A 19,799-nucleotide genomic window follows, 5' to 3' on the forward strand; every position below is an offset into this window, starting at 1 on the left:
CAAAGATGATGAACCACATTATCTCTGCTGCTTGAAAACAAACTTGCCCATGCAAATATGGCAACCATGTTACTAATAAAACTCTTGTTTGATTCAAAATGCTAACAAGTTGACACAATGTTTTGGACCCTCCCTGCAACTGTCAGGTTAGAAATTATAAATTGGTGAATGAAGTGACTAAGCTTTCTATGTTTTTTTTTATCCTTGATTTTTGTTTCTAAAATATTTACAGGGGTACAAACAAATGGGAGGGTGTGTGAATAATATAGTGACATTTATTTAAACTGAATATTGTTTTAAAAAAATGGGAAAATGTGCTAGTGTAGGGTTGTTTTGAAAATGCAAGCTACTGAATATATTGTAGTAAATTTCTGATTTCAGATCTTTGAATTAGAATTCATTGTGAAAAGTGTTTAGCTCTGGAGTTCTAAATTTCACTAAAAGTAAAAACTTTGCAAGAATTTTAAATGTTGTTCATGAGCATTGATTTTCTGCAGGCCGATTATGAGAGGAAAGAAGATGATCTTCAGAAGAAAATGGATGAGCTACGAGATACAAAGACAAAATTTGAACAGAATGAAAAGATTAAGAGAGACATGGTGGTATGTAGGATTAGTCAAAGTAATAGCAAGCACTTAAATCTTATATCCATAAGATGAAAGGATGACTACTTGCATTAGACCACATTTGTATTTACAAGAAGGATTTATTTGTTTTTCATTTGTTCTGTAAGATGATCAATGTAATGTCATATTCAAAACCTGTTAGTATGTTATAATATTGCATGTATCAAATGTCTTCACAGATTCAATAAAGTGTTATCATTTTATTATTTGGTCTCAGTATCTAAATTTTATTTTCGAAATGTCAGATTCTACTTGCTGCAGTAAATAATCAGTTGGAGTGTTTTCTATCTGAACGTTCATTTTATTTTGTTGTTTGTAATGAGTTACATGCATTTTAGACCTGTTTTTGACCAATCTCCAGAGTTATATGCATTGCATTCCTATTTTTGATCAATCTCGAGTTGTGCCTCATTGGTCAGCACTCAAAACTTCCATCCAAAAATTAAGCAGGTTCGAATCTTAGCATCTAGTCAGTGTGGATCAGCTACTGTGGTATAACTTTGGGCAAGACACTTTATGCCAATTGATTCAGCACGAAATAACCTATTTCTGTTGCTGCGCTTTAAATCGCCACAACACCAAGCCAAAATGAAACAGGCACTCCTGCATGTGAGACAGAATCTGTAGCTTTTTACAACTGTAGCAGATAATTTATATGTATGACAACACTTTAAGTACTTAAGTAAGGATCACTTATTCTGCAGTTTGAAAATCATGATATTGAAAAGTATCCCATTCATGTTTGGTCTTTGAATTTTTGGTTTATATGGAAATACGTTTACAATTTATATTTGTATCCACCAAAGAAAACCGTTTGATATTGACTTTAGTATTTGTAATTCTACAGCATTTCATTCAGTCTCCAGCATCTTCAGATATGATCTCCAGAATTATACCTCTGAGCTTAAGACTCCAGAATTATACCTCTGAGCTTAAGACTCCAGAATTATACTTCTGAGCTTAAGACTCCAGAATTATACCTCTGAGCTTAAGACTCCAGAATTATACTTCTGAGATTAAGACTCCAGAATTATATCTCTGAGCATAAGACTCCAGAATTATACCTCTGAGCTTAAGACTCCAGAATTATACCTCTGAGCGTAAGACTCCAGAATTATACCTCTGAGCTCAAGACTCCAGAATTATACCTCTGAACTTAAAACTCCAGAATTATACCTCTGAGCTTAAGACTCCAGAATTATACCTCTGAGCTTAAGACTCCCGAATTTCACCTCTGAGCTTAAGACTGCAGAATTATACCTCTGAGCTTAAGACTCCAGAATTATACCTGAGCTTAAGACTCCAGAATTATACCTCTGAGCTTAAGACTCCAGAATTATACCTCAGAGCTTAAGACTGCAGAATTATACCTCTGAGCTTAAGACTCCAGAATTATACCTCAGAGCTTAAGACTCCAGAATTATATCTCTGAGCGTAAGACTCCAGAATTATACCTCTGAGCTTAAGACTCCAGAATTATACCTCTGAGTTTAAGACTTCAGAATTATATCTCTGAGCTTAAGACTTCAGAATTATACCTGAGCTTAAGACTCCAGAATTATACCTCTGAGTTTAAGACTCCAGAATTATACCTCAGAGCTTAAGACTCCAGAATTATACCTCTGAGCTTAAGACTCCAGAATTATACCTCTGAGCTTAAGACTCCAGAGTTATACCTCTGAGCTTAAGACTCCAGAATTATATCTCTGAGCGTAAGACTCCAGAATTATACCTCTGAGCTTAAGACTTCAGAATTATATCTCTGAGCTTAAGACTTCAGAATTATACCTGAGCTTAAGACTCCAGAATTATACCTCTGAGCTTAAGACTCCAGAATTATACCTCTGAGCTTAAGACTCCAGAATTATACCTCTGAGCTTAAGACTCCAGAATTATACCTCTGAGTTTAAGACTCCAGAATTATACCTGAGCTGAAGACTCCAGAATTATACCTCTGAGCTTAAGACTCCAGAATTATACCTCTGAGTTTAAGACTCCAGAAATATACCTCTGAGCTTAAGACTTCAGAATTATACTTGAGCTGAAGACTTAAGAATTATACCTCTGAGCTTAAGACTTCAGAATTATACCTGAGCTTAAGACTTCATAATTATACCTCTGAGCTTAAGACTCCAGAATTATACCTCTGAGCTTAAGACAATTGTTTTAAAAAAATATTTTACAGAATGAAAACCAGATGAAGATACGTCATATTAACCAGAAACTGAGTGAAGTGGAGGCATCAGCAGGAAAGCTAGATCAGCTAAAACGGGAACTGAAAAGAGAAGTATGCAGCACTGTCATGTAAAGACCACAGTATGCAGCACTGTGGTGTAAAGATCACGGAGGAAATTTTCCCGTTTTATTTAAAAGTCTGCTTTTCACATTAACCATGATGATTTGATTTAGGAATTAATCATGCCCATCTTGTACATTTTCTGCTATATAAAAATTAGTACAAACTACCATGTGGTCACCTGCTTATAACTAAACTGCCATATGGTCACCTGCTTATAACTGCCACCTGTCTCAAACTGCCATGTGGTCACCTGCTTATAACTATCACCTGTCTCAAACTGCCATGTGGTCACCTGCTTAAACTGCTACCTCTCCCAAACTGCCATGTTTTCACCTGCTTATAACTACCACCTGTGTACAGAGCTCAAGATAAACAACATATCTGCATATTTTACACACATGAGTTGACTTAAACATAGGCAGTGCTTTATTATTGTGCACTCATTCAATTGTATCGAGGCAATTTCCAGTTTTTTCATGTGTTTAAAATGATAGTACTTGATAATAATTAGAACACTTCCCAGGCACAGCAATATAATCAAGTGCACCCTTGATATGTCTTGGTCTCTAAGCCTTTTTTGGCATTCTTATATGTGTAACAGGTTTTGCTGATCCAGTCTGGTATTATGTTTGGTTTTAGGCATTGACTGCTGCTGTAAATACATATTTAATAATAAATTTGGTCCTGCATACCTGACTAATCAAGTTGCCAGTTGATCAGTTGGCACTCAGCATTTCGGAGATGTTCTCTGATGAAAGAAGCTGGGATTAAATGAAAATAATAAACAGAACAATTGGCATATAATGGCGTCGAGTAGTTGAAGGCACCAAAAGAACTGATTGATGTAATACAAGATGTAATGGTGTGGAATAATTAAATGCACAAAAGAACTGATTAACATAACACAAAATGTAATGGTGTTGAGTGGTTAAAGGCACAAAAAGAACTTTTTTATGTCACACAAAATGTAATGTTATGGAGTAATTAAAGGCACAGAAAGAACCGACTGATGTAACAGAAGTTGTACTGGTATAGAGTGGTTAAAGGAACAGAAAGAACTGATTGATGTAACACAATTTGTAATGGTGTGGAGTGGTTATAGGCATAAGAGGAACCAATCGATCTAACGCAATATGTAACGATGTTGAGTTGTTCAATACACAAAAAGAACTGATGTAACACAAGATGTAATGGTGTTGAATGGTTCAAGGCACAAAAATAACTGATTGATATAACACCAGATGACGTTATCTTTGTCGTCTAAACACTGCAGCTTATTCCTTGCTGTTTATTATAAATCGGAAATTCCAAGGGAAAGGTCACTAGAGTTGCAGAATTTAAATGGGGGTAATTATGAGATAGAAGAATTTGAACTAGGTACAGTAACATATTCAGAAGGTATTTTGCACTTTTCTTATGCAAATTAAACAATGAAATAAATCCTTTCTTTTTTTGTGCTTTTGAAGCATGTCGAAAGCACAGATTTAACAGTTGAGAAAGGTTGTAAGTCTGTATCAGATGTTTGAAGACTGGTGAAACAGTTACTGTTTATATGCAGTCATCACATTAAAGATAGTTGTGACCATACCATGGCCAGTACTATTTATAATGAGCTATCAAAGAAGAGAATAGATACCCTTTACCCTCATTTGCTCTTCAGAGACTCCCAAATTTTTAATCTGACCCCCAGTTTTGATACCAAAGTTGTTTATTGTTCAGTCTGACCCCCAGTTTTGACACCAAGGAGAATACTCTCAGTTGTGCACCCCTGGGGGATACACTGATAAAAATGGTCAGTCATTGTTTATTGAAACCTAGACAGCAACACATTACAGAAAGGATTAGGGGCAGCTTGTCTTTTATACTTGCTGCCACTTTCTTTAATCTGTTGATGTGAAGCCCAGCGACAGTCACTGATAGATTCTCATTTGCATAATGTAGCTACAAATAAGGTCTATTAAAACGATTCAGTCAGACTTTCATGTAAAATCGGTTGATTTGAAAGTGAGTTCATTATTATCAGTATTTATGAGTGCATCAAGACATTTAATCTCTCAAAGAAAACAGGAAAAGGAAAGCTTATTCTGTGAAGGACAAAATAGCTGTTTTAAAAAGACTTAAATCTGGCAAAATGCTATGTGAAGTTGCAAAGGAGTTGGGTGTGCCTGAATCTATTTTGCATTGTAGGAAGAAAGATGAGTAAAAATTCACAATATGTTGACTGGTTTGGGTGCAGATTTTGGACCAAAGCACAAGAAAGCCAGATTAGCAAACAATACAGACCTGGGCAGTGTTCTGTACACATGGTTTGTTCGGGAATGGTCACAGGGGTTGCCCATTTCAGGTGCAGTACTGAAGTCATAGACTGAGAAGTTTGACAGAGAGTTAAAGGGCAACATTTAGGATTTAAGACCAGCACTGGTTGGCTATATCGCTTCTAATCTCCTCATGCATTAAGTTGTTGCACAACATTTTGAGAAATTTGGTCATCTGACAGTGCCTCTTCAGAGGCTTATCCAGAGAAAACGAGGCAAATTATCCAAGTGAGATGATATTATGAAGAATAGCTTTATAACTGCAACTAAACCGGATTGTGTTATAAACTCTTGCCTTGCAAAACTAACCACGCAGTCCAATGAGCAGAAAAAAACAGGGATTTAAAAGAAACACAGAATAACCGCCCTTGCATTCACAAACAAGACAGGAAACTACAAACTGCCTCCCCCTTCCCCCCAGTATTTGAATATTAAAAATCTTCATGCTGCTTTCATCATGTAAATATGAAAACACAGCCATTTTTGTATGATCATTGCACTGCCACAATATTTGAAAATTGTGTTTTTAAGGAATTTATACCACAAGTGAGGAACTATTAAAGGAGTAAAGGACTAGAAGACGAGGTGATTCTGTTACTCAATAATTCCCCTGCCCATCCAGCTGCCTAATCCTTATAAGCAGCAATGAGGAAAAAAATGGAAAAATTAAAGCTGTTCTTTTGCTAAAAAATATGACTTCCAAGATACATCCTCTTGTTCAAGGGATTATTGCAGATGAACTGTGGAAGAGAACTGTAGTGAACAGTGAAAATTCATTGACAAATATATTAAAGTTAAACTTAAAGGAGGTGATATATCTGGAGGGAAAACATGGGACATTGTTGCTCCTAGGTGCATAGACATCTGCTGGGAGTAGGTACTGAAGGGAGCTGTCCAACATGCAAAAGAGCAGGAGGAGGATTATGTATTTGAGGGATTCACAGAGGATTATTTTGAAGAAGCTGATGCAGTGCTATTGGGACATTTGAAATTATTTGTTCAGCACTGACTTTAAAATTGATGAGGACTGCCTTTTTGTTGAATGAAAGACTGATGCCCAAAATCATCGATGCTTTTCTGAGGCACCAAATAAGAAAATTAGATCAGCATGAGCAGAATGTAGGAGCTATTACTGAGAGAGATGAGCCCCCCCCCCCGAAAATAATCCCGAAAAATTTTGAAAGCCATATGTGCATTTGAGAAAGGACTGATTTAGTCAGAAAATTATGCATCAAAGAATTATCATAGACTTTGCTAAAAATCAAGAATGATCAGTTCTATATAATAACTAAATATTTCAGTACACATCATGTAAGTGAACAATGCTTATTCTATTTTGAGCAGTACTTTTGTGAACAAACATGTTTGTCTTTGGACATCATTGGATGTATAGTGGTCGCAGTTTATAGCCTATCCTGTGCTCAAAAATGGTGTTAACCCCAACTAAAGATAGACAAAAGTTGTACTAGTATGATTAAACAAAATCCACTAAAGGTAAACAAAAGTAATTTGATAGGCTTATTTGCATTGATACATGGATGACCTGCGTAGATGTTCAGGTCATTACAGCAAATTGTTTTTCTTGTTTTTTATTTTACACAGTTTAGCAAAAATTGTGTGACTCAAATGCAATTTCATATGCATAATTAGAAGACCTAATTAGATTTTCATGCCATAATAGCAGTATTCAATTTTTATGTACAGTTTCAAATGTTTTTAGGGGCCCCGAGTGGCCGAGTGGTCTAAAGTGCTCTCCGTTATGGATCACTGCCATCTCACCTCTGCGTGGGTTCGAGTCTCGGATTCGGCTAATGTGGGTATATGAGAAAGCTTGCCAGTAGCTTCTCGTGGGTCGGTGGTTCTTTCTGCGGTTTTCCTGGGTTCTTCCTCCACCTTTAATACTGGCCACCATGTATAGCCTATCATGTGCTGAAAAATGGCGTTAAAACCTACAACAACAACAACAACAACAACAACAAATGTTTTTAGATGTGGAATTTTTGGGTCTGCGGTAGAGACCTCCTTTTTAAAAAGCAAAAAATCTTGTTCTTTCTTTTCATAACTTGTCAATAATTTTACAGACTCCAATGAAAATATAGGCTAAAGTGGAAAAGTCTGTATGGTGTGATATATACAGCAGTGTTAACAATGTAGGGTATCTAGGAAACAAAGAGACCCATATGCTGAATGTGTGAAACTGGCCAAAATATCCAGCAAGTCTGCAGGACCTGTAACCAGAAAATACTACTAGTCCTGTCCATAACCAGCTGGTCCTACAATGCATAATACAAGAAGGCAAAATGCAGTGAATTACTTAATGGTAAATGCAGGTAGAAATTATTACAAGACCTCAAAAAGATCTATATGATCAAAACTAGAAAATTAGGAAAAACTGAAAATGATAATTAATAAATTGATTAAATTTTATTTGACTTCATGATATCATGGCCTCTATTTATTGACTAGGACAGTGTTGTCAACTGCCTGAATGATTCGGATCTTTACATACCTAATCTACAGGTCATCAGAAACAGATGCTTCTGTTGGTGACTAGACTAAACGAAAATCATCAATGACTGCATCAGAACAAGGTCCAGGTTTCAAAGATGCGGCTATGGTATCTAACCACCAAATTAAGTCTTCAGAAAGACAAGTTTCAGCAGTAAATTGCTGAATTATGTCTTTGAGATGGCGGTTTTGTATTTATAGTTTTAGATCTTATTGTTCAGGGGATCATTAATAATCCAAGGGAATTCTATAATCCAGCTAGTTTAGAACATAATTTCCTTTCTTAATGCCATATTCCTTTTGAATTGCTTTTTTTGTGTGTCAGATATTGTTTTTCTTCTCCATCTCTGGTAGCTTCGAGGCATCCAAAAACCACCCCATGTTGACTTTGGGAAGCAGACGTAGCATGTGCCATCACACATTGCATAATTGCAGGAGAGTTTCTAACTGCATTTAGTAGCAGATTATATGCAAATTATTTTCCTTCTGATCTTACTGAGCCAATCAGATTGCTATGCTTTATGCTTGCAAGTGATCATCAGTAATAACTTATTTTTCACATGGTTTCTATTTTTTCAGTTAAATTGATACATTGCACAAATTGTTTACTAAATTAGGTCAATATATCTAAATATTACACTGGCCAGATGAACTGGCTATTTATTTTTTGTACCAGTCAGCCATGAAATTAGCTGGCATCAGACGGGCAGGCTGGTGGCAATTTTGCATGCTGCACAAGCCAATTGTAATATATTTTTTTAAAAAAGAATTTTGATTTTAGTCTTACATCATGTCACAAACATTTTCAGGAACATGAATTGCAAACTGTTGAGAGCTCTGTCAGTGTTGATGTTTTGAAAGAGGAGATCTCAGAATTGACCAAAGAAAAAGGAAAGCTAGATTCAAAGATAAGCGAGTTGAGGTAAAATCTTTTTGCTAAAGAATAGATAGCTTTGTTGTTCGCTAAACATTGCAATAAAGCTTTTCTTATGTAGATCAAGAGTTGAAAAAAGTATGATTTATAAAGCACAGAATTCTTAAAAGCCATTCTAGCTAAAACATACATATTAGAATGTCATTTTTGAATTCATTGGTTTTTATGTCCAGCCTAGGTTGAAGACATAAAAAGTGAGATGCAGGATTGTTTTTGTCTATAGACTTAAGAGCTTGATGGTCTACTCGTCCTCAGAGAAAGTGACTTGGAACTTAAACATTTCTTTTTCAAAAATTCCCCAATCACATTACGTTAAAAATATTAGTCTGCTGCCTTGCAAATCCAGCCCTAATAAAAGATGAAAAAGTGTCTTTCCCAGTCTATGTCAATAGACAAAAGGCAATAGCTCCCCTTGGTACCACCAGGTGTCACTGGTTGTTAGCTTTGCTGTTGTACAGACCACACTCACGATTCATCCTCTGACAATCCAGCCCTTTTTGTGTTTATGTGGGCTCATCCAGTGTTCATTTGGGATTTGTTGTGCAGATTTATCACTCTACTGCACATTGTATGCATTTTTTTTTCCGATTTCTGCCAACTTGTTAGTGGGTTTGTCACATTTCAGGACTTTGTCTTTTAAGATCACTGTCCCACCATCCTATAGTTGACCTTATACAGTGTCACCCTGCTATAGCACACTACATTATAACATGAATTTGGATATCACACGATTTTGTTATGGTTCCCGAAATTTCATGTACATATATTTTTCTCGTACACACACAAAAAAAAATTCTTTCTTCAAAGTATGAAGAGTAACATGTAAAATGTTTATGATCATTTTGTGGAAGAGATCATGTATGAATTATAATACAAGACAATCATGGCATGGCTTGTGTAATTTCACAAATTTTTCTCATACATAGAAAAATTCTTATTTTCTAAAGAGTTTGAAAAATAACACTTAAAATATTTATTCAGGGATTGCACTGGTTTTGCTAATGTCACAAATTGTGATTTAATTTCCTTACTGGGGACATTTTTTTAGCAAGTTTATTGCGACATTGTTGGCCATTTAAACTTGTATATACCACCATGGGTTTGGAGTAATGAAATTAGCAGCTCAATGAAAGGAAGCAGCAAGCTTGATATAAAATGCACTGGAATTTATTGGTAGATAAGCAAATTCTTTTTTCTTAAACCATCTCAATAGTGCATTGTTATATCATAATATGCTTATTCTGACATCTGGCCTGAGTACTATATACTGTGATATCTTGATTTTTTTTGTGTTTTTTGTTGTTGACATTTCTGAAAGCGAAGATCAGCCAGATGAGGCACCATCTCATAATGGATTCTTCTGAGGAAATAGTGTCAGACTATCGACTGCTTGCTAGTAATTAATATATTTATTTAGACTGACCTTTATGTGTGGATGGTAAGTAAAATAACTCTTCTTTTCTGTAGTAATCCCTTAATCCCTGTCAGAACAGACCGCTCTGGTGGCCTAGTGGTTAGAGCGTCCACCTCGGATTAGGGAGGTTGTGGGTTCAATTCCGGGCCAAGTCACACCAAAGACTTACAGAAATGGTACTAACAACTGACTCGCAAAGCGCTCAGCATTAAGAGGCTAGTATTAGGACTGGTCGGCCTGGTGTCAGAATAATGTGACTGGGTGGGACATCATGCTTCATGTCTGCGGCATGATGTCTCAGTGCTAGACATCACTATAAACTGCCACACTGCAGACATCGTAGCGATATGACTGAAAAATTGTTAAAGCTACATCAAAAATCCAAATAATGCACACATACACACATACCCTGTCAGAATAGAAAACCTGTTGGCCTTGTTTTTTAATTTCTGATACATGAGTAGAAGGCAGCAACACTGCTGCCATAAATGCAAAAGAAAGGAGAACTACGTGTTGGTCTGTCAAATAATCATGCTACTGTGACAAATGAGTATCAGCCAACTTTTGAACACAGGAACAGTAACTGCTACAATCAACCAAACTATGGCTAATTTCTTTTGTTTTTAATATGTGCCCAGAAAAAATAGTTTTGCTGAAACTTAGAAGAAAACTGATTACCTTTGAAGCACTGATTGTCCTGTATAAATACTAAGCAATTGAAAAAAGAAATTCAGTCTCAATAAATGTTCTACAATTATATTTGATGTTACTGCTGTTTGGTCCACCAAAGCTGTCCTTTAGCAGCAGTTTCAGTAACACATGCACCCTTCCTCAAGGAACAACAAAGAAATTTAAATAAAAGCAGTGGAATCAAATGGATTGTTGCATGTTCCAAAGTGACTGGAACACGTTTATTGTGCTGTGAAAGTTTCATTTTGCAGGAAAACAGTTTATACTTTTATACACCATTTATGATGCAGCATCTGTAATACGTAATCAGTGGAAGTCTAAGCTTCTGTTGTAGCTAATTATTCATTTTCTGGTTTACCAATTTATTCTAGTAGCTAGTTAGTCACACACTAATTTTACTAATCTATATGTTGTTTCCTCTTCTTTTTTCGCTTCAGGAGAAATGTTTACACTATAAGCATGAAATTCACTTTCAAAGTAATTGTCCTTTCAGCATTGAAGGGAAGGAAAGACAGAATCAATCAAGGAAGACAACCTATGGTTTATTTTTGGTGATACTGATTCATTGGGGAGTATTCCCCAATTTTAGGCAGCATGTTCTTCGGGCCTATAAATCAGGGTGCATGGATTCATGCTGGATCCATTAAATCCAGTTCTTAATACTACTCTACTATTACCGGCTCTCCAGACAGTCACCAACCATCCAGTTGTCATGAAAGGGTCCAGCCAGATAGTTTATATGGGGGTCTTAGTGGTAGATCCATCTGTCTAGCATCTTATCATTACTATACCAGAGATTTCAATGAGAAATTTGTCTGTTCTGCCAGGCTTTTGGTGAAGCTGGTACTGGTAATAGCCAGAACGTCTTATATGCTTCCAGCATCCAGGCTGACCACGCTGTTCACATCGGATCAGTTGGATCTAATGTATATCAAATCTGCCAGCCATCCAGCCATTCCATCATGGGGACATTTTCATTGAATTGGTTCAGCCAACTGTAATTTACGATGGTCATATTGACAGATCTGTCCATCCAACTGTACTGTCAGTGACATGCCCTTTCGATGATGGAGATTTCAGTGAGCTTCCAGACTGACCATTCACCATTCAAACCAGCCGGCAGTGCTGGACTTCTCTATCTTCACTGCTTGTCCACAAGGGAGAGCTAGTGATGTATTTATAGGGATGGAATTGCATCTTTATAGATGAGATATCTTCTCTAGTGCTGCAAGTTGACCCACTTGTGCCTTGATGCACAGTGAGTGTGACAAAACTCCTTCAAATCTACCATCCTTCACATCTTTCTCAGATCAGACCATCGAATGAAGTGAAGTTTAGCTTTCAAGTTGCCATCAAGGACATTTTTTGGGTGTTGGCTACTTCAGAATGCCCTCTAGCCTTACCACTGCTCTTAAGAATTAGTAGATCTTGGGGAGGAGGAAGAGACTCACTTAAGGTGACAGATGCCTTCAGAAATGATCACCCAGCACTTGACATGGATGAATGTAGTAGTTGTTCATATGTACACTCGTCTGTTCTTTAGGGTAGATATATGTGCTCCATGCCCTTCAGAGCTGGTTCAGGATGTAGTTGCAGACACATGGTAATAGCCACATTTGGGAAGTGACAGCCACGATTGCTAAGGTCAATGACCAGTACTGTTCATCATACCATATTGCATGTGTGCGATCCACATCTCTCCAACCTTATTATACCCTCCTTTTGTGGACCACCCTGTTTGAGGCTCCATTGCTTTGGGGGAGGAATAGATGAAGTTAGGAGCAGGCAGCTCAGGAACTACCTCTCCACCTCATTGCTCAACCCAAATGGGCATTTGGAACCTCTCAGTCCCCGTCAATGTGAAGGGATGTTAAGTGGCCTCAGGACAGGGGATCTTCTCAGTCATATGTGTGCCAACATGGATCACTAGGAAGCAATAATACAGAGGTGGTAAGAAACCCATTTTTGAGCACACTTGATCTCCTGTTCAGTCAGAACAGGGAGTGGGGGTGATCCAGGTCCCAGGTCATTCAGAAGGGCTTCGGGCTTCATTCATCAACAGTCCCCCCACCTCCTCTCTCCTGTTTGGGAATACACCATCAGATCGGGAGAAGGATGCCTATCTGCAGCAATATCACTTATAACCTCCCAAAAAAAACCCAACCTTGTGCAAGGCAGCAATCAGGGTTTTACTCAAAGTTGCACACACACATGCACGCACATACTCACATGTGCATATGTATGTTGGTAAATACTGGTAAAACTAAAACATTACTTATCTCAACACGGCAAAGAAGGACAAATCTAGTGATGAACTATGTCTGACATGGAAGGATAAAACTTTGAAAATGGTCTGTCATGATAGACTACTTGGTGTTCTGGTCGATAATAACATATGGACTGAACATATAAAACATATCAGTAAAAAAGTCAATTCAAGTTTATGGCTTCTCAGTAGGATAAGACATATTCTCCCTGAAAGGCACAGAAAACTATTTTATAACAGTTACATACAACCCTATTTAGACTACTGTAATACAGTATGGGGTAATTCAAATGATAAAAACATAGCAAAGCTGGCACATCTTCAAAAAAGAGCATTTGGGCTAATATCAGTCTAGAAAGAAAGCAAGGAAAATTTAGCTGGTAAGTTAAAAATATTACCTGTTAAAGACCGAATCTGTTTGAGAAAAGCCAAATTAGTGTACAGGATATCCCATAATAGTGCCCCCAGAATATTTACGAATATTTACAATCACTTTTCCAGTATAGTCTACCTGGTAATACTCCCGACCTGCGATCCATGTCTACCAAACAGTATAAAATTCCCAAACCAAATAAGGTGTTATTTTAAAAAAGTTTCCAATACTCTGGAACTCTGCTCTGGAATAGTATTCCAGTTGAGATTAGAAATGCCCACTCTATTTCCTTCTTCCAAACCCAATATATCCAGTGGCTTCAGAGATGCAGCTAAGATAAATGAATTCCTTTGTATGAGGGCCTCAAGGTAGATTAGTTCTTAGCCAATTGTGTTACCCTCTTTAAATAAGGTCATTATCATTATTATGATTATTATTATTATTATTGCATGCACACACACGTGGGATTGTGTCAGCTCCCTGTTCTGGTCAATATTTAAAATGATGGCAGCATATCTGGATATCTACAGAAACACATGGTAAGTTCTATCCTACTCCAAGGCGGGAACAATCTTTCTCTTCTAGATCACCTAGGATTTTTATTGAACTGGGAAAATCAGAAGTCTCGAACTTGTCAAGTCCATTTCCAAAAAAACATAGATTTCAGTGAGAGAGTTCTTGCAACTCTTTGGTTTATCCAATGCGTCAACGGACTTGCTCCCACTTGGCTGTCTTTTTTATGCAGGGCTTGAAAGCACAATGGTGGCCCTTTTCAAGTCTCATTGATCAAACAGTCATAATGATGACCAAGATTTGATAATTCCTGTGTCATTGGGACGACCCAGGTCACCTGACTATGAGAATCCCACTGGAAGCCCCAAGCAGAAATAAGGGTAGGTACTGACACCAAAGGGGGCACAGTGGGGTGCCCACCTGTTGCTGACCTTCACTACCCTTAGTGACATGTGGGAGCCAGGAGAACGGCCTCTACACACCAACTTCTTAGAAATGAAGGCTGTCATCAATGCCTTTCACTTCTGAGGCGAAAATGATCCTCATTAGGTCTGATAACTCTGTGGTGGTGACCTATCTCCTCAAACAGGAAGACACCAAATCACCAGACCTGTGTTGTTCTGATTTGGTAGATTGTACATTGGTGCAACAATATCCATATCAACATACAAATCAGACTCATTCCCGGCAGACTTAACGTCTTGGCCAAGACTCAATCCAGAAGTGGTCAAGTCCTTCACAAAGAATGTTCTCTCGATCAATCGGTCTTCACTTGCATTTGTGCACTTTGAGACATCCAATGATCAACCTCCTGGTGACGAGGTGGAATCACAAGCTACCCACCTTCGTCTCACTTGTTCCAGGCCCAAAAGATTGGGCTGTGGATGCACTGTCAGTTGTTTGGGAGGGGATGTGGGCTTTTGCCTCCCCTCCCGTGGTGCTGAGTCCGAAAATAATCCAGAAATTACGGGGTCAGAATGGCAAGATGATTCTGATATCCCCTCTAAGATGGGACAAGTTCTGAGACACCGATCTATTTGTTCTAGCAATACATATGCCCTGGAAGAATCTGGCCAACCCAAATCTTCTCCAGCATCCACTGTCACCTGTGGCGACAGCTCTGGTAACCTAGTGGTTAGAGCAGCCACCTCGGATGCAGGAGGTCGCGGGTTTGAACCCCAGCCGATTCATAACAAGGACTTTAAAAAATGGTACTAGCAGTTGCCTCGCTTGGTGCAAAGTATTAAGAGGTTAGTGTTAGGAATAGGTGGCCTGGTGTGAGGATAATGTGACTGGTGGGACATGATGCTACATATCTGCGGCAGGTTGCCATCTGTTGGTAATCAAAGGGTTGTCAGTTGCTCGCTCTCTTCCATAATCAGGTTGAGAATAGTGACCATGCAAGATCCTGTTCATGCTCTCAAGCGCTAAGCGCACGGAAACACTGAACACCATTTCCTTCTGGTGTGGATGGAATACTGGATATCACGCTTCAAGCCTTTTCTTCATGGCTGAAGTGGATTGTACATTTGTACATTGTCGAATCTTGTAGGTCCAATTGCCATCAGCCCCAACTGGATTAATCAACTGGGCCTGTTAGTTTCACTGGATTCGCTGGTGAAATTTTGTAGGTAAAAAGATTTCAGTAATCATCTTCTTAATCATATGTTAGGGCCACAGGTCAAGTTACCCAGGCTGTGTTGCTTATATAATTAGGAGAACATGTTATCATTCGCAAGGAGGCATTCAGCTATTCTTCCCTAGAATGATACCTGAGATAGAGGTCAGATGCTCAGCATCCCCTCCACTTACTGTGGATTCTCCTTACGCAATGTGATTATGGAACATATTCGAAGGAGAAAGCAAATTTGTAAGCAATGTGAGTATGGAACATATTCGAAGGAGAAAGCAAATTTGTAAGTAAATTATATTTCTCTGAGCATACTTACCCATACTTACCCAATCACATTACTTAAAAACCTCTCCAACCACCTCTCCATGCAAGCATCCTTGTTAGTATCTCACTCAGCTAAAAACCAGTGACACCTGGTGGTGCCAATAGGAGGTAATGGGCTAGAGTTATTGCCCATTGTCTGTTGATATAAACAGGGAAAGATGATTTTTCTTCTTTTATTATGGCTGGATTCATGATGTTATATGATTGGGTAAGTATTCTCGTAGAAACATAATTTACTTAAAACTTTGCTTCCCTGCATCAGTTTTACTCAATGTATACTATACATTACATGAAATCTGCTTGTCCAGTTAGATGAATATCTTGAAATAGTAATTTGTCCTTAGGACAGTTCCTATAAAACATATCCCCTCCTGGAATGATGCCCTTTATGAAAGCTTCTGTAGGAGGTTGTGTTTCAAACTATTTTGAATCTGACAGTAGAGGGTTGGTTAGGAAAATCACTTCAGGTGTGGGTTGTGTAAAAAAAATCAGAAATCACAAGTGGGGCTGTCAGAAAATAAATGAATATATATTTAAAATTACATATAAGCCCATCTTAGTGGTCTAACTCAAAACAACTCAACACACAGGGGTCAGAAATGTTATCAGTGTGCGTAAATGCACCAAATTTGTACAAATCCACACATGTGAAAAGCAGTGATGCTTGAGGACTTCCACAAATCATGTCTCTCTGCAGTATACAATTTTTATTTAACCGTTGGCCCTTAAATTGCATCCAGTGACAAAAGTCATGCTGCAGGTATCATAGCACTAGCCACTTTTCAGGTGGGCAACTGTTTATACATCAGGTATCACAGCACTAGCCACTTTTCAGGTGGGAAACTGTTTATACATCAGGTATCATAGCACTAGCCACTTTTCAGGTGGGAAACTGTTTATACATCAGGTATCATAGCACTAGCCACTTTTCAGGTGGGCAACTGTTTATACATCAGGTATCATAGCACTAGCCACTTTTCAGGTGGGCAACTGTTTATACATCAGGATACTTCAGCTTAGAATGGTTTAACTAAATTTAATTGATACATTGACCCTGGAACAAGTATTCTGTCATAGTTTTAACCTTACATTCATCAAGGAAGTTTTATATAGGCATGTTTAAAATACAGGCCTCCTGGAAAACAAAAAAATGGCTGGATTCCGAGTTAGTTTGTCTTCAGATGACAATTTCATTGTAGAGGTACTGGCAGATGATAGCCATGATGACAGTGATGAGATCCGTGATGAAAATGATTTCATTGTGCAGGTACTGGCTGATGAATGCCGTGATGAAAGTGATTTCATTGTGCAGGTACTGGCTGATGGCCATGGTGACTGATTTCATTGTGCAGGTACTGGCTGATGATAGCCGTGATGACAATGATTTCATTGTGTAGGCACTGGCTGATGATAGCCGTGATGACAATGATTTCATTGTGTAGGCACTGGCTGATGATAGCCGTGATGACAATGATTTCGTTATAGAGCTACTGGCTGATGTTAGCCATGATGACAATAATTTCATTGTGCAGGTACTGGCTGATGATAGCCGTGATGACAATGATTTCATTGTGTAGGCACTGGCTGATGATAGCCGTGATGACAATGATTTCATTGTGTAGGCACTGGCTGATGGTAGCCGTGATGACAATGATTTCGTTATAGAGGTACTGGCTGATGATAGCCATGATGACAATGATTTCATTGTGCAGGTACTGGCTGATGATAGCAGTGATGACAGTGATTTCATTGTAGAGGTACTGGCTGATGATAGCGGTGATGACAATGATTTCATTGTGCAGGTACTGGCTGATGTTAGCCATGATGACAATAATTTCATTGTTGCGGTACTGGCTGATGATAGCCATGGTGACTGATTTCATTGTGTAGGTACTGGCTGATGTTAGCCATGATGACAATAATTTCATTGTGTAGGCACTGGCTGATGATAGCAGTGATGACAGTGATTTCATTGTAGAGGTACTGGCTGATGATAGCCATGATGACAATGATTTCATTGTGCAGGTACTGGCTGATGATAGCAGTGATGACAGTGATTTCATTGTAGTAGTACTGGCTGATGATAGGGTGATGACAATGATTTCATTGTGCAGGTACTGGCTGATGTTAGCCATGATGACAATTTCATTGTTGCGGTACTGGCTGATGATAGCGGTGATGACAATGATTTCATTGTGCAGGTACTGGCTGATGATAGCGGTGAAGACAATGATTTCATTGTGCGGGTACTGGCTGATGAATGCCGTGATGACAATGATTTCATTGTAGAGGTACTGGCTGATGAATGCTGTGATGACAATGATTTCATTGTAGAGGTACTGGCTGATGAATGCTGTGATGACAATGATTTCATTGTAGAGGTACTGGCTGATGAATTCAGTGATGACAATGATTTCATTGTAGAGGTACTGGCTGATGATAGCGGTGATGACAATGATTTCATTGTAGAGGTACTGGCTGATGAAGCTCAACAATTGCAATACAACATTTTGAGAAGTGGGGAATGCACACCATTTTACAGTGTTTGACCTGTGTAAGCATGATGAGACACAATTCTTACTTTTATGGCAGCAAAGGCACACAAAATCGATATTTTTGTGATCAATACAGACATGGATTCTTGTCACTTAAATTTTATATTAATTTTTTTTATTAGTTCCGAGATGAATGTCCTTCACCTTCAGTCCAGCGCACAGGCCCAGCTTGATGTGCTGAGAAAAGACAGAGCCTCCAAGGAAGAAAACATTCGCAGACTGTATGTTCATGTTTTGCTTTTAAAATATAAAAAAATACTTTGGCATAATTGCAAGTTTTCTCAATTTTCTCAGGTTTTGATTTCCAACCCTCCAGCTCCATGACTCCCATTTTCGCATTTTAGCCATCCTCTCAGGGTGTGATTAAAATTTCAAGAGTTTGACTCTGTCTCTAAGTGCCTCTCCTCGTCTTCTTTCTTCATCACCTCCCGTTTATCATATATTAAAATATACCATATACATCAGCAGTATTAAGTCCCCTAACCAACCCTATAGTTTATATATTTTTATCCTTGTATATTTTCATTTAAAAAAATTCAAGAATCCAAATGTCATTTCTGTTTATGAAGTACATGTTAATTTTTCTAATAAATCTTTTCTTCAGAAAACATAAAATAAAAAGAACATCAAATGATTCGTCAAGATAGATGTTCTAGATACAATAGAAAAAAGAATTAGTAGTGATTGATTATATATGTTTAATTTATTATTTCAATGTTTTTGTTATTGATGTTGGCTGATTTGTTTGTTTGAGTACTTACAAATATGGTATTTTGTCAGTAATATTAGTATGTCATTAACTGTCTACTCTGCTTTCCTAATAAAATCAATATACTTTCCTTATATGTTTTTAGATCAAAATGTCTAATAAATTCTCAGTAATTTTGAAAAATATGCATGGGTGGCCAGACACGTACAACAGTATACACATAGGTGGCTGGAAATGATCACAATGTTTGTTTAACAACATTTAAGTTCTGGTTCTGTAATAAAAGTTTTTGATATACCTTAGCATGGGATAGTATTGAATTCTGAACGACTTAATGAATTTGTATCAATCTTGGTGTTTGTGTTTAGCAGTAGGTATATAAACTGACTTTGGATTGCTTAGACTCTAGTGTACAACAGTGAATCATTGTGCATTTGGAAACATCACACTCTAATCAGTTCTACAGTACTGCTTTTGCTGCATTACACAATGAATTTTCATTGATATGGAGATGAATGGTACTGATGATTCATTGATAAGGAAATACACTGAAGGGTACTGATGATTCATTGATAAGGAGATACACTGTAGGGTATTGATGATTCCTTGATAAGGAGATACCCTGAAGGGTACTGATGAT

General features: G+C 37.8%; 1 protein-coding gene across 1 annotated transcript in view; it reads left to right on the forward strand.

The window, feature by feature from the left end:
* Positions 1 to 19,799, forward strand: part of LOC149797464 (DNA repair protein RAD50-like) — a 212,784-nt gene that overhangs the window by 46,855 nt on the left and 146,130 nt on the right. The window contains exons 9-12 of the mRNA XM_089960763.1: positions 498 to 602; positions 2,812 to 2,913; positions 8,558 to 8,670; positions 18,573 to 18,671. Coding sequence (XP_089816889.1) covers positions 498 to 602; positions 2,812 to 2,913; positions 8,558 to 8,670; positions 18,573 to 18,671 — 419 coding nt within the window. The remainder of the gene's footprint in view (positions 1 to 497; positions 603 to 2,811; positions 2,914 to 8,557; positions 8,671 to 18,572; positions 18,672 to 19,799) is intronic.

This window comes from Sinohyriopsis cumingii, chromosome 6 (assembly GCF_028554795.1).
Source record: "Sinohyriopsis cumingii isolate HCF-2022 chromosome 6, ASM2855479v2, whole genome shotgun sequence".
NCBI classification, from domain to species: domain Eukaryota; kingdom Metazoa; phylum Mollusca; class Bivalvia; order Unionida; family Unionidae; genus Sinohyriopsis; species Sinohyriopsis cumingii.